The sequence below is a fragment of the Spermophilus citellus genome, assembly GCF_964194105.1.
Source record: "Spermophilus citellus genome assembly, chromosome: 9".
NCBI lineage: Eukaryota > Metazoa > Chordata > Mammalia > Rodentia > Sciuridae > Spermophilus > Spermophilus citellus.
In genome coordinates this window covers 3,456,288-3,469,531 of record NC_138191.1, presented here as the reverse complement: position 1 = coordinate 3,469,531, position 13,244 = coordinate 3,456,288, and the positions used below count along the sequence as shown (strand labels likewise).

General features: G+C 45.8%; 2 protein-coding genes across 2 annotated transcripts; one reads left to right on the top strand and one right to left on the bottom strand.

The window, feature by feature from the left end:
- Window positions 1–902: 902 nt before the first annotated feature.
- Window positions 903–6,361, bottom strand: OAZ3 (ornithine decarboxylase antizyme 3; the record flags this gene model as incomplete). The annotated part of the gene is given in 7 exon segments (XM_081308188.1): window positions 903–1,095; window positions 1,672–1,757; window positions 2,180–2,355; window positions 2,931–3,008; window positions 3,010–3,070; window positions 3,343–3,529; window positions 6,310–6,361. Coding segments are annotated over 7 exon segments (783 nt in total). The 3' UTR covers window positions 903–952.
- Window positions 6,310–9,753, top strand: MRPL9 (mitochondrial ribosomal protein L9). Its single transcript, XM_081308836.1, has 7 exons — window positions 6,310–6,512; window positions 6,629–6,785; window positions 6,918–7,042; window positions 7,245–7,295; window positions 8,220–8,321; window positions 8,827–8,910; window positions 9,039–9,753. Exons 1-7 carry the CDS (start codon window positions 6,360–6,362, stop codon window positions 9,171–9,173), a joined length of 807 nt encoding a protein of 268 aa, XP_081164962.1. The 5' UTR covers window positions 6,310–6,359; the 3' UTR covers window positions 9,174–9,753.
- The last annotated feature ends 3,491 nt before the right edge of the window (window positions 9,754–13,244 follow it).

Sequence of the window (13,244 nt, the reverse complement as noted above, 5' to 3'; positions counted from 1 at the left end):
GGGGGGTAGCAGAGATTGAACTCAGGGGCACTAAACCACTAAGCCATATCCCCAGACCTATTTTCTATTTAGAAACAGGGTCTCACTGTAGAGCCTCACCGGCTTTTAACTCCCAACCTCCTGCCTCCTGAGCTGCTAGGATTACAGGCATGTGCCACCGTGCCCTTGCTGGAGCTACCTTTTACAGGGTCTTTCATGAATAGAGGTCCCTAACGCAACTCTATTCATAAGACTTTCTGCTTTTCTTTCTGCAGAAGAAAAGCAGAGTCTGCTTTGGAAAATCAGTAAACTTCCCCCAAATCAGTAGTCTATCTGCAGTTCATTACTGTGTATAAAAATCTGTTCCTTTAATGTGGCCTTTATGTCTTGTTAGTTTACATCCCCCATCCCCCTTCCTCTGGGTTCCTTATCACCTCTGCAGTATAACCTAGTATGTGCTGTCTGGAAGGCCCTCTTCTCTGCTGCCTCTTAACCTTATCCGTCTTCCCCTGGGACAAACCCACCCTTTGATCTTCAGTTTTTTTTTAAATGAAAATCTTTTAATAAGATTTTCATAAGTGGGCCAAAGCCAGGAGGGTCCATGTACCTTTTCAATTTCCCCCACAATTGGTTTCTCTAATTTGAACTGAAATGCATCCTAACAATCCCTTTGTTGATTGGTCCTTGTCCTTTCCATTTGCTCAGTAAATAAATGAGGAAGTGTTTTTTTGGGTTAGGGGAAAGATAAAAGGAACCTAAAATTTTTGAGTCCCTTCTGGCTTGGATCCCTCGGTCAATTCAACTCTGTCAGGCTCATGTTCTACTCCAGCCATCCCTATACCCCCCCAAGAAAAAGCAAACAAACACTTGATGATTGCACTACCCTTTATTCCTAGAATGGAGGTGCCCTGAATCACCTGGGCTCAAGTCCCATGGTTAAGGCTTCCAGCCCCTCAGAGTTGGAAAAGCATGTTTAGGGAGGCTCACTGGGCAGATGGCCAAGGTCCCTTTCAAGGGGGTACACCATAAAGATGACATTGCCCCAGGGAGGGAGGGCAGGATGATCTGGTCTGACCACTTCAAAGCCCATGTAGCTGAAGGCCCGCAGCAGAGCACCTGTGAATGACAAAACAAATGGTTAGAACACTGAAGCTCAAGCCACAGGTTGCCCCGGAGATTTGGTTTCTTCAGCTAAGAAGGTGGCCTCTGGCTAGGAGGCTATGTAGTGCAGAAATTAGGGTGTTTGGACTGGAACAGACCTAGGCTCCAGCCCTGGATTTAACACTTGCTTGTAACATTCTGGGTTAACCCTTTGATTCTTCAGTTTTCTCATTTGTGAAGTGAGGATCCCAGAACCTCCTCCATGGAATTTAAATGTGCTTAAGTGTTTAGCACAGTAAACTCTGATAAGCTCTGAATTGTATCTGTTTTTGAAGAATGGCCCTGAATAGTTGCGTAATTTCACCAATGCTCCCTTAGTCTGGCCTCTGACACACCTGCAGGGGCTTCCTAATAGTCCAGTTTTAACTTGACTACAGAATGTTTAGTGCCTTCGTTTGTTGGAGAGAAAAAAAATCCCTGTAATGCCACAGGATATCTTTTTTTTAAGAGTGGGGGAAGAGGGACTCCTACAAAGGAAAAGGAGTTCTCAAGCTGCCTGAATATAAAGGATGAAGGACAGCAGCTCCCCACCTCTGTCCTTCCGATCATTTTGGAAGTTCACAAACACGGAGTCCACATTGGTTTTCTCCTCCACATACTCCAGTGTTGCTGTCAAACTAGAGGCCAGAGAAAAACAGTTAATGACATGCTCAGCCAAGCTCAATCTAGAAAGACACCTAGTTGAAGCAGAAGAAATATTGGTCAGTTTCTTCTCTCCAGCCACCCAACACTAGATTTAGTAGCTTTTTCCTCTGAAGCCAAGGGATTGCACACAACTGATCTGAGTACAAGCCATAAAGCAGGTCTAGGAAGAAGGGAATAGCTCAAAAGTACTTCCTGTTCAATGATTTCTGGATCCCCACTAAGTCCAGCAGTTTCCCATGAATTGTTATCCCTCGTTCCCCAGATCCTGGCTCAACTCAAAGACTCATCTCCATGCCTCTTGAGTGTTTTGTATCCAGGCCCACTTACTGATTGTGACATGATAGAAGGGTGACATTCTCCACCCCTTCCTCCCCACTCATCCAAATTTAGTCACCTTTCCCGGTTGCCCTGATCCAAGGCCCGAAATGGGATATCCAGGAAGAGCCGGTGGTCACTAAGAAGGCCGTGCCAGTGGGTGGAGGTCTTGGGGGTGAGGCGGAAGTGGAAGTCTAATTGTACTGGATTCTGGTGGAGCAGGGGGTCAGTAGTAAGCACTGTCAGGTTCCCAGCCTGGAAGAGGAATAAAAATGAGTGTAATAGTCCCCTGCATCGGAAACCAAGGAGGGAAGATAGAAGAGCCTCTGAGAAGTGGAGCCAATGTCTTAAGGATTCAAAACTATCCTAGGAACTAAAGCCACCCCCTGTTACTTATTGTTCAAACTAAGCTTCATTATCTAGATCCTTTCCCACTCACTATTCCACTTTTGTCATTATGGAGATTCTCTCAATTCCCCCTTTTCTCATTTAAAATGCAGAGGTTATGAGTAGGCATATTACTGCCATACAATACCAGAGCAAGGGCAGGAGTTCTGGATTGTAGACCAGCTTAGCATCTAAATAGCTTTATGTTCCAGAAATCCTAATAGTACTTTGGTTCCCACTTTTTTCCTCATCCCTCTTCACTACCAATTGTATGACCTTAAGATCTCTGGGCCAGAACCCTTCTCTATAAATTAAATAGCTTTTACACAAGAGGTCTATGGTCCCATCTGCTAAAATACTGTCCATTTTCCAAATTGCTAACGCCCCTCTGAGAGGTATTACAGGGGCTTCCCTGCCACAGCACTGGCTCACAGTCCACTTACTGAGTACAGTTCTTTAAGCTGGTCGTGGTCTTTTCCCGGCTCAGCACTTCTGCCCACCTGGAGGCCTACTGGGGACTCAGGAGCACTGGAGGCAGCAGCGGGGCCTGAGGGTCAAATCCTCCTGTTCCTTGTAAGTGTAACTGGTTGGGAGGGAGAGACGAATTAGTTCACATTGAAATCTTGAGATGAGAAGAGAGTCATAGCTGGTACCCAGGGCCAGGCAGTCTTCTGTACTGTCCACATCAGCAGTCTGTTTTCATTTTCCCAGGTCAGCCACATGGAAAAGTTAGTTTCCATGCCATCTTTCTATTCCCATTTTGCTATTATTTCCTGCCACTTGGGGAAATTCTTTGAAATTTTCATTTTCCCTTACAGTTTATAGAAATAACCACAAATAAAGATGAAAAGTTACCTTTTATAAGGATAACACCAAGGCAGCATTTTCTCCCGGAGGCTCATCCGGTATTTGTAGGAGTAAAGATAGTAGGCGTATGGTGACCAGGTGGGACAGCAGGGATAGCAGCAGTTCCGTGATCTTCCCCTCCTCAGACAACAGAGGGAGTAAAGGGAGGGGCGGGACCTGTTACAAGGCAGTTTCTCTGTTCAGTGCCTCCCTGCGGCAAAGTGAGCTCCACAGCTCCAGTCCCCTTTTGAAGCATCCTGTTCATTGTGACCTGGCAGGCATTATGACATAGATGAGAGGTCAGCCCATATGTAATTTCAGGGCCCCACCCTATCACCAAGGCTCATATTTAAATAGTACTGGTTGGCAAATAGTCCTCTCTGAACACTAGTGCCCACCCTCCCTGGCCCTTCCTCTGAGATGCCTCCTCCCCCTAAAATCCACCAACTAAAGAGTTGGTATCTGACACTTCCAAGGCCCCCATCCTGCATTGTCATCATTAATTAGTTCTCAGTTCAGTTTATTATCTCTTCCCTTAACCCAGGGGTACTACAAATTGTTGAACTTTCTCCATTGCCTTATAGGGTAGGAATTACAAACTACATGCTTCCAGGGACCCAGACAGCTAGTGGAGCTGCAGGGTAGGGCTGTTAAAAAAAAAATGGGAGGCTGGGGATGTGGCTCAAGTGGTAGCACCCTCACCTGATATGCGTGAGGCACTGTGTTCGATTCTTGGCACCACATAAAAATGAAGATATTGTGTCTACCTAAAACTAAAAAATAAATATTAAAAAAAATGGAATGCTTACACCCCATCTCAAAGAAGTCCACACAACTCAGCTGCATCTGGTTGTCATGTGGAAATGCAGAATTGTGGTGCCAGATCTTATTTTTTTTTAACAAAAACTAGAAAGACAGGATTTATGGTAGACTTCAGTATTTAAAAATATACTGGCTACTGATGATAAAAAATTAACACTGTGCTGGGTACACTGTAATCCCAGTGACTTGGGTGGCTGAGGAGTAGGATCACAAGTTCAAGGCCAGCCTCAGTAATTTATCAAGACCCTCAGCAACTTAGACCCTGTCTCAAAATAAAAAGGACTGGGGATGTAGCTCAGTGACAAAGCACCCCTAGGTTCAATTTCCAGTACCAATTTTTTTTTTTTTAATTAACACTTTGAGCAAAGTTTGGTTAGGGGGCCACTAGTCGAAGATCTCTCTGCATATTCATTTAACCATCCATTCAACAAATATTTGAGAGCCTACTATGAGCCAGGCACTATTCTTAGTGCTTGGGACATATAATTGACCAATACAAAGATCCTTCTCTCCTAAAATGAGAAAACAAACCTAGAAAATAAACAATGTTAGAAAATAACTGCTATGGAGCAGAGGACAGGATAAAGGGAAATTAAGAGTGTGAAAGGGATAGAGGAGGGTTGTAGTAACCAATTATTCAAATAGACCCCACTGGAGAGGTAACATTTAATAAAAAATTGGGGGAGTTATGGTTGTTAACCAAGCAGTATCTGAGGATAAATCGAGCATTACATTCAGAAGCAACAGCCAAGGCTGCAGGAAATGTGCCTAGGGTTTTCAAGAAACTGCAAAGTGGCCACTGTGAGTGGAACAGTATAAGCTGTAGAGCTAATGAGACCAGATTATATAGTACTTTCTAGATCACTGTATGGATTTCCCCTCCTCTAGGTAAAGAAAGGGTAAGTCATTACAAAGTATTGGGTGGAGGAGTGCATGATCTGAATTAAGTTTTTAGAGACAGTCTTCTGAACGCTATAGTACAAACAAGCTGTGGAGATCTGTTGGGAGAGTATTACAATAATCCAAGAGAAAGATAGTGTTTTATTCCAGAGCAGAGCACTGGAGGTGATGGCAGTTGGATTCTTGAAATAGTTTAAAGGTAGAACCTACAGAATTTCCTGATGAACTATATGAGGAGTTAAGGTGAGTCCAATATCTGAGTTTCCTTCAACTGAAATGGGAAAGGCTTTAGGTGGGGCAGTTTGGGGGAAGAACAAAAATCACTTTGGGGACATGTTAGCTTTGAGATGTCTCAGTCATATAAGAAGATGATGAGGAGCTGGGGTTTTGGCTCAGTGGTAGAGCACTTGCCTGGCATGTGTGAGGCACTGGGTTCCATCCTCAGCCCCGTGTATAAATAAATGAACAAAATAAAGGCCCACTTTTTATTTATTTATTTTTTAAAATAAAGGAATCTCTTAAAAAAAAAAAAGTTAAGAGCTCGGCGCCATGGCGTGCGCCTGTACTCGCAGCAGCTCCGGAGGCTGAGACAGGAGGATCGGGAGTTCCAAGCCAGCCTCAGCTGGCTCTAAATACAATTCAAAACAGGGCTGGGGATGTGGCTCCGTGGTCGCCCTCGGAAAGGGGGAGAAGAGAGCCGGCCAAGGGCGGTGTGCGGAGGGCTGGTGTCCAGGAAGCCTGAGTGCCGAGGAGGGGCGGCTGCGGCCTGCGGAAAGGCCCCGCGGGAGGAAGCACCGAGCGCCCTTCCACGGCCTCCGCCAGACGGGCCCTCCGCTGTCGGGGCTGAGCCCGGCCGCCGGGGCCCCTGGCCTCCCCGACCCGGCCCTCGTCCCTCGGGGTTCGGAAGCCTCCAGTACTGGCGGCCCTGAGAGGCTGCTCCTGGGGGGCGCTTTCCGGAGGATCCCGGCCCGTTGCCGTCTCCCGAGCGATCTGAAGTTAAAGTGAGATGGCCTCTTCTCCAGGGTCCGCCCGTCACTCGAGGTCGGGGTGACTCCAGAGAGTGCGCCCCACCGAAGCCGCCTGGTACCGCACGCCTCGGTGGGCGCGCGCCGCGGAGGGGAGCCCAGCGCCGCCGCCGCGCCCGCCCGAGCGCGTCCCAGCCTGCCCCGAACTGAACACGCCCAGAGGCAGCGGGGCCGCCGGCCAGCGCCCGCCCCCCGCCGGCTCAGGCGCGCCGCGGGCAGCCCGCGGGGCCTTCCTGCGCCTGCGCCGGCGTCGGGCCTTCCGGTGCCGCGAGCCGGGCCATGGCGGCCGCCGCGCTCGCCGCTCTCCGCGGCTCTCCGCTGCTGGCGGCTGGTGCGCGGCTACTGCTAGGACGAGGACGGCAGCCGCTCTGGCCGCGACCTGCCGGGCCCCCCCCGGCCCTGGAGCGCGACCTCAGCCTCTCCCACCGTCGGGTGGGCGCGGGGCGCGGGGCGCGGGGCGCGGGGCGCGGGGCGCGGGGCGCGGGGCGCGGGGCGCGGGGCGCGGGGCGCGGGGCGCGGGGCGCTCACTCTGTCTGCTCGGCCGCCAGGGCACGGTGGTCGTGGAGCGCTGGTGGAAGGTGCCGCTGGCCGGGGAGGGCCGCAAGCCGCGTCTGCACCGGCGACACCGCGTCTACAAGCTGGTGGAGGACACGAAACACCGGCCAAAGGAGAACCTGGAGCTCATCCTCACGCGGTCTGTGGAGAGTAAGGCCCGGGATCCCCCGGCTCCCCCGGGCTCCTCCGGGCTCCCCCGTGCTGGGCACGGCCTCCAGGACGGGCCAGCGCTCCTGTGGGGGCCAGACCGTTGTCACCAACGGCCTCTGTTTCCCGTGGCAGAACTTGGAGTCCGCGGTGACCTGGTTTCAGTCAGCAAGGCTTTGGGTCGCAATCGGCTCCTTCCCCAAGGACTCGCTGTGTACGCATCCCCTGAAAACCGAAAGCTGTTCGAAGAAGAGAAATTGGTGAGCTCAAAGGGAAGACAGAGGGACAGTGAGGATTAAATTTTAAGGTTTCCTCTGGCAAGTGCCTTCCTTTTACTGCTTAATTTGAAAATGAAGTCGGAACAGAGATGCAGAAGCCCGGCCTATGTCCAACATAGTAAGAGTCTGACGTTGTTTAACATGGGCTCTTTTACTTATTTTCACTTTTAACTTGCTTTTCTAGCTGAGACAAGAAGGAAAATTAGAGAGGATCCAGACCAAGGCAGGCGAGGCGGTGAGTAGAAACATAGGAAGCCTTTATTGGCCATTTACAGGAGTCACCAACCTCTTTCTAAGAGTTTCCCTGATTCTCTTGACGTTTTCTGATTGCACACACACAAGGGTTGGGGAAAGAAATATTGTGATCACCCCACATAACTGGTATGGAGACATCTTGGTAGTCCTGACCTGTTGGGAGAAGTGTCCTAATTGTTGAGGGAGTTCCCAATCTGGAAACTAGGGGATCTATAGAAAAATGTGAGGTGAGGACTCTGCCTTCAGAGATAGTACAGACAAGTTGGGAAGAACTAGACACATCAGAAGGTAATGGGTAAACTCAAGGTGGTAAATTATAAGAGTTATATAGACCATGATGAGTTCCAGAGTAATTGAGGAGGGCTTTTTTGTTTTTTCCAGTTGGGACTAAATGAGACCTTTTGGGATTAGTTAGCTTTGAATAGGCCAGGAAGATGGGGAAAGTGTTTTTAAGGGAGAAAAAAAGTAGAAATTTAAGGCATGTTTTAACCTAGAGTAGACCAGTTTACCTAAAGCAGAGGATTTATATAGTGTAATATTAAGAAACATGACTGAAAAGGGGATTGGGACAAGATATACAAAACATCTTGAGTCTTCAATTAATGAATTTATACTTTATTCTGTAATCAGGAAAGAGCCATTAATGGGATATGGGTGGATTTCAAGGGTCAGTATAGGTAACACACACACTCCACCCACCCACAAAGTATTGCTAAAATATCTATCACAGCAGCCTTAAGACAATAAGAATGTTTTGTCATTCTTACTCCTTTCTCACCTATCTTGGCTATGAGGTAGAAATAATGACCTTTACCTGAAACTCTCAATCATTATAACTCCTTCTAACATGTTTCCTCTTCTTGGACTATAGTTCAGACCCCATCCTATTTATAATTCCTTTCAGACAGTGAAATTTCTGAGAAACTGTCATTTGGAGGTAGGAATGAAGAACAATGTCAAATGGGAGCTGAATTCTGAAATAGTTGCCCGCCACTTCCTTAAGAATGTGAGTGTTTGCAAATATCACCATACTCCTGAGGGGGGAAGCTACTTCTGGGAAGGAGGCCCAGCCTTGAACCCTTTGTCAGGAAAGGATCTGATCATCTAACTGGAGTTAAGGAAGGTTTCTCAGATTTTTGAAGGGTGTGGGAAGGAAATGGCTAAGAACTAAAGATAGGCAGAGAATTTAAAGATTTGTTAGGAAAAGGTCATGGTTTCCATTTATTTTCTCTCTAGCTAGGGAGAACCTGGGGATTTATGATTCACTAGAGAATTGTTACTTTGTAGATGAAGTAATTTTGGTCTCAAGCCCTGTTTTCTTTTGTGAATCTACCTCAGTTTCTCTGCTACTTTCTGGGGAGTCTGTGCCTTCCCAGGGGATCAGCTCGAGTGAGCTCCCCAGTTTTAGTCATCCCTCTATAGGCAGTTGTAGAACCTGCTTTATGAGGTTGCCTAGAGTGGGAGCCATGAGTTCATTTGATTTTTTTTTTTTTTTTTTTTTTTTTTTGCAGCTTGGTGTCGTGGTTGCCCCTCATGCATTGAAACTACCAGAAGAGCCTATCACACGGTGGGGCGAGTACTGGTGTGAGGTGACGGTGAGTGTTTCATGTAATTTTTCCTTTTTCTTACTGGGTGAGAAATCAGTATGAAGAGCTGGGATTGTGTGGTGTTAGTCATTACCTGCCTGACTAATCCTTAAGGATTCCTCTTGTTATGTGTTCAGGTCAATGGGCTTGACACCGTGAGAGTTCCTATGTCTGTGGTGAACTTTGAAAAGCCCAGGACCAAAAGATATAAGTTCTGGTTGGCCCAACAAGCTGCCAAGGGCCTGACCTCCACCAGTTCCCAGACTGTCTGAACCTACTCTCCCTGCAAGACTGAAAAGCAGAATCAGTAGCAGTGAAACAAAAAGGGGCCAGTACCCTGATCGCACTCCCATACCTGACCAAATATGGAATTTTAGAGAACATTTGGACTCATCGGACTGAACGGTATATACATGTTGAATTCTCCATTTTCGCCGTCTCCATCATATCCAGCTCCATCAGAGCACTTTTGCCAAAGAAGTACTAGGCTGTTGATTTGATAAACTGGATATCAGTGGATTGAAACAGTTTAGATTCTATTTAGTCTTTTCTTTTATTGGAGTTGATTGAAACAAATGGAAGAGTTAGCCATTGTCTTTAATTTCATCATCCAAACTGAATATTTGTATCTCAAGCAGAAATAAAATGTGCATTCTTGATAGGTATAATGGCACACACCTGTAATCCCAGTGATTTGGGAGACTGAGGCAAGAGGATCAGAAGTTCAAGACCAGCTTGGGCATCCTTGTTTCAAAAAATAAAAAGATCTGAGGTGTAGCTCAATGGGAGAGTGCTGCTGGGTTCAATTCCCAATATCACACACTTGAATAAAAGAGGTGTGGGTTTTTTGTTTGTTTTTTGTTTTAACTGGACTTGAGTACACTGGGGATAAGACATCCAAGTGGAATATGTTCTTGAGCACTGAGGTTTGCTGCCCCCCCCCCCCAAAAAAAGGAGAGAATATATCAGCTTGCTATATTCCATAGTTGCTCTGAGCAAATTACTCTGAATAAACTGATATGTCTTTAGTCTTAAAGCTTACTGTCATTAAATATAGTGATATAGTCATTAATATGAATAATGTGATTCTGCTTCTCTAAGGAGATCTGAATAAGGCCTACAGGTAATTGATGGAAAATGAAGCTGGGATGAAAGAAGCTTTAAAAAGGAATGTATATGTGTGTGTGTGTGTGTATATATATATATATATATATATATATATTTTTTTTTTTTTTTTTTTTTTTAAGAGAGAGAGAATTTTTAATATTTTATTTTTTTTTAGTTCTCGGCGAACACAACATCTTTGTTGGTATGTGGTGCTGAGGATTGAACCCGGGCCGCACGCATGCCAGGCGAGCGCGCTACCACTTGAGCCACATCCCCAGCCCCTGTATATGTGTATATTATTTCTTGAATGAGCTTCTGGAATTCTGAAAATTGTTTTTTGAACTATCTCCTGAAATTCTTGAGCACAATGAAGATAAGGAACTCACTAAGTTGTACGGATAGATGTCTTGATGGGAGATGAAGTAAATTGTTCTGCGTAAGTTTATATTGACAGGTGGATTGTGCCAGGTTCACTCATATATAATTGAGTTCATGCAATTGAGGGGAGGTAAAGATAAGACTCCTGTCAAACCCACCAGAAGCTCAGAGATCTGTCTCTGTCATCCTATTTGAGCTGACTTGTCACTCTGAGCCAGTTAAGCATTTTCATCCCAAATAAGGTCTATCAATAGTTGCACTGATAACTACACCCACCCTCACACGTGCCAGAACTCTCTAAATCAGATGGAGGACTAGTACTGTTTGAAATTTGCCGTTCCTACTTTCCTTGAAATGGAAGACTTATATAATAGCATCTTTCAATTGATCACCATTATGATGTTCTCTGAAATTGAGCAACAGGCACATTTCAGACAGCTTATTTCAAAAAATGTTTAAATACTTCTTGGTTAATTTCCTGGCAAGAACAGTTGGAGATTTGTATGAAGAAAGTTTATTGGGAGGGAGTCCTCTGAATCAATGCTTGTTGGGGAGAAACAGAAACAGGGTTGGGTAGAGGAAAAAGTTGAGCTGATGCCATCTTACAAAAGGACTCTGGATTGTACTAGAAGCTCAAACTAGGATGCTCCAATAAGCAGGTGGGTTAAGCCTACATATCTTTCTATCTGGCACAGAAAAGGGCATGACCTGGGTGAGGTAGAGAGCTTCAGCCAAAGATAGTTCTTACCCGAGCCCCCTTTGGGAACAATCAGCTGTCAGCTTTTTCAGCAGTTTGGGGACTGAATGCTTCAGTCCTATAGTAGACAGTCCACTTTTTGAACTGCTCAGAACCATTTGCTTTATAAATTCTGGGGCAGACTAGTCCCTTCCTGCTTTAGCTTGATTTGAATGTACAACTGGTATTCATCTTCCTCCTGCTCAACCCATTCTAGATTTTTTAGCTGACTTACCCCCTTAGACTTATACTTCTGCTGGTCCAAGTGGGTTACCTGATTAGGTGCCTAACCATCATATTCTTCTTAGGCATGATTGTACTTGTCCTTTATCTTCAAAATAGGGCAAGAGAAAGAAAGATACTCATGAATGGCCTGAGTGCCAAATACATTGTTCCTTGTCCCCATTGTGTAACAGCAGCCCCATCTGCTGATGATCAAGGTCAGTTACTCCTGTTGCCTTACCTTCTTGTCTCTTGGCATTGATCGGAAGCTTAGAGTGTAAGCTATGTGTTTGTCTACTGATAGAAATATTTTTTTGGGGTGCAGGGGACCAGGACTTCTAAACCCTCAGAGCCCACAGTTAGAAGTTCAACAATGGCAAGTGACAGTCTGGTCACTGCTATGCAGCTTGTCTTTGCTTTCTCTCCTTGCTTGTGCCAAATTCTGTACATATCACTTCCATCTTATGAAAGATTGCTGCTGGGCCACCCCTCCCCATGATATGAGTTGTGGGTCTGACAAAACCCAGAGTATAATAATTATTTCTGGCAACATGACCACTTGATGTCCCATGGGCATCAACTAGAACTCAGTAGCAGGCCAGGAGCTAACTTTTGAAAGTTTGAATAATGCTCATTTTCCAAAGGCATGGCCTTGCTCCAGAGCTGTGAGGTCTGTGTGTCTCTTCCTACTAGGGCTTGCAATAAACATTGTGTGGTCTTTTCCTACCACTGACACCTCTAGTATAATAAGGTGTTTTGTAGATCAAGCAGTAGGACCATTTGGGCCACAGTCCAGACCTGCTGCACAGCTTTTTCCTGCTCTTCGTCCCACCCACACTTGGCAGTTTTTATTGTCATTTGATATTTGTGTCAAAGCAGTAGTCCTGTTGTAGGGACAAACGAGGCAAGGCACTGAAGACAGCAGGAAACAGTTTTTTATTTGGCTGCAGCCAGGTTCAGGGGGCACAGCTTTTGCTGTAATCCATCAATCCCCTGAACCCCGAGTTCATGGAGTTTCAGAGTTTTATACCCAGCATGTAAGGGGAGGGGCTCAGAAGTTCACAGTCTGCAGAAGTTCACATAAAAGCAGCTTTTTCTTTCACTCTTCTGGGCAAGTTAACTCTTCAAGGACAACACCTAAGAAGGGAAGAGCTTCTTCTCCCCTTTCTTTCCTCCCCCTGCCAGCTGTTACCATGGAGCCCAGCCCAATTGTAACTTATGTTAAAAATGCAGACATCTCTGTGAAGCCCAGCTCAAGGCAGAGGCCTTGTTTGCACATTTCTTCAAAGTACTATACTGGATACATTTATGAAAAACTAGTAAGGGGTGTCCAGCACCTGGAGTGCTGTATCTTCTCAGCCAGTGGCCAAGTAAACAGGGTGACATGAACATAGGAAGTTTATCTACAATGGACTCTTGCTGACAGTCCTAAAATCAGCCATGGTGAAGAGGGCTTTTCTGTGGAGAAAGGGGGTGCCACTTCAATTTTCCCCTTTAATGATGCTCCCCTTAATTTAATCCTTTAAATTTAAGAGCATCATTACCATTATCTTGGCTTAAGGCCTTATATAATGCCAAAACCTTAGTTGTTGTCATCCTTTCAACAGCAGCTTCTACAGTGGACCCGATAGTTTTAATGCACGTGGAGCCAAACATGGGAGCAATGAACAGGTTCACAGCAGAATACCCATTACACCAGTTAAGTTTTAAATCTACCAAGAGTTGAAGACCATCTTTAATGCCCTTCTAGTATGAACTAACACATGTGCTGGTTCTCTTGTGTTGTTGGCTTGTCTATTGTCATCCACTTGATTGTAACAATCTGAGCTGTTGAATTTTCCACATATTTCTTTTTCTTCAACCAGTAGGTAATCTCATGTCAAGTGGTTTTGATAGTTAG

Coding starts and splice junctions, on each gene's coding strand:
- MRPL9 (XM_081308836.1), top strand. CDS start 6,360: ATGGCGGCCGCCGCGCTCGCCGCTCTCCGCGGCTCTCCGCTGCTGGCG. Junction 6,513..6,628: donor TCAGCCTCTCCCACCGTCGG/GTGGGCGCGGGG, acceptor CTCGGCCGCCAG/GGCACGGTGGTCGTGGAGCG. Junction 8,322..8,826: donor CCCGCCACTTCCTTAAGAAT/GTGAGTGTTTGC, acceptor TTTTTTTTGCAG/CTTGGTGTCGTGGTTGCCCC.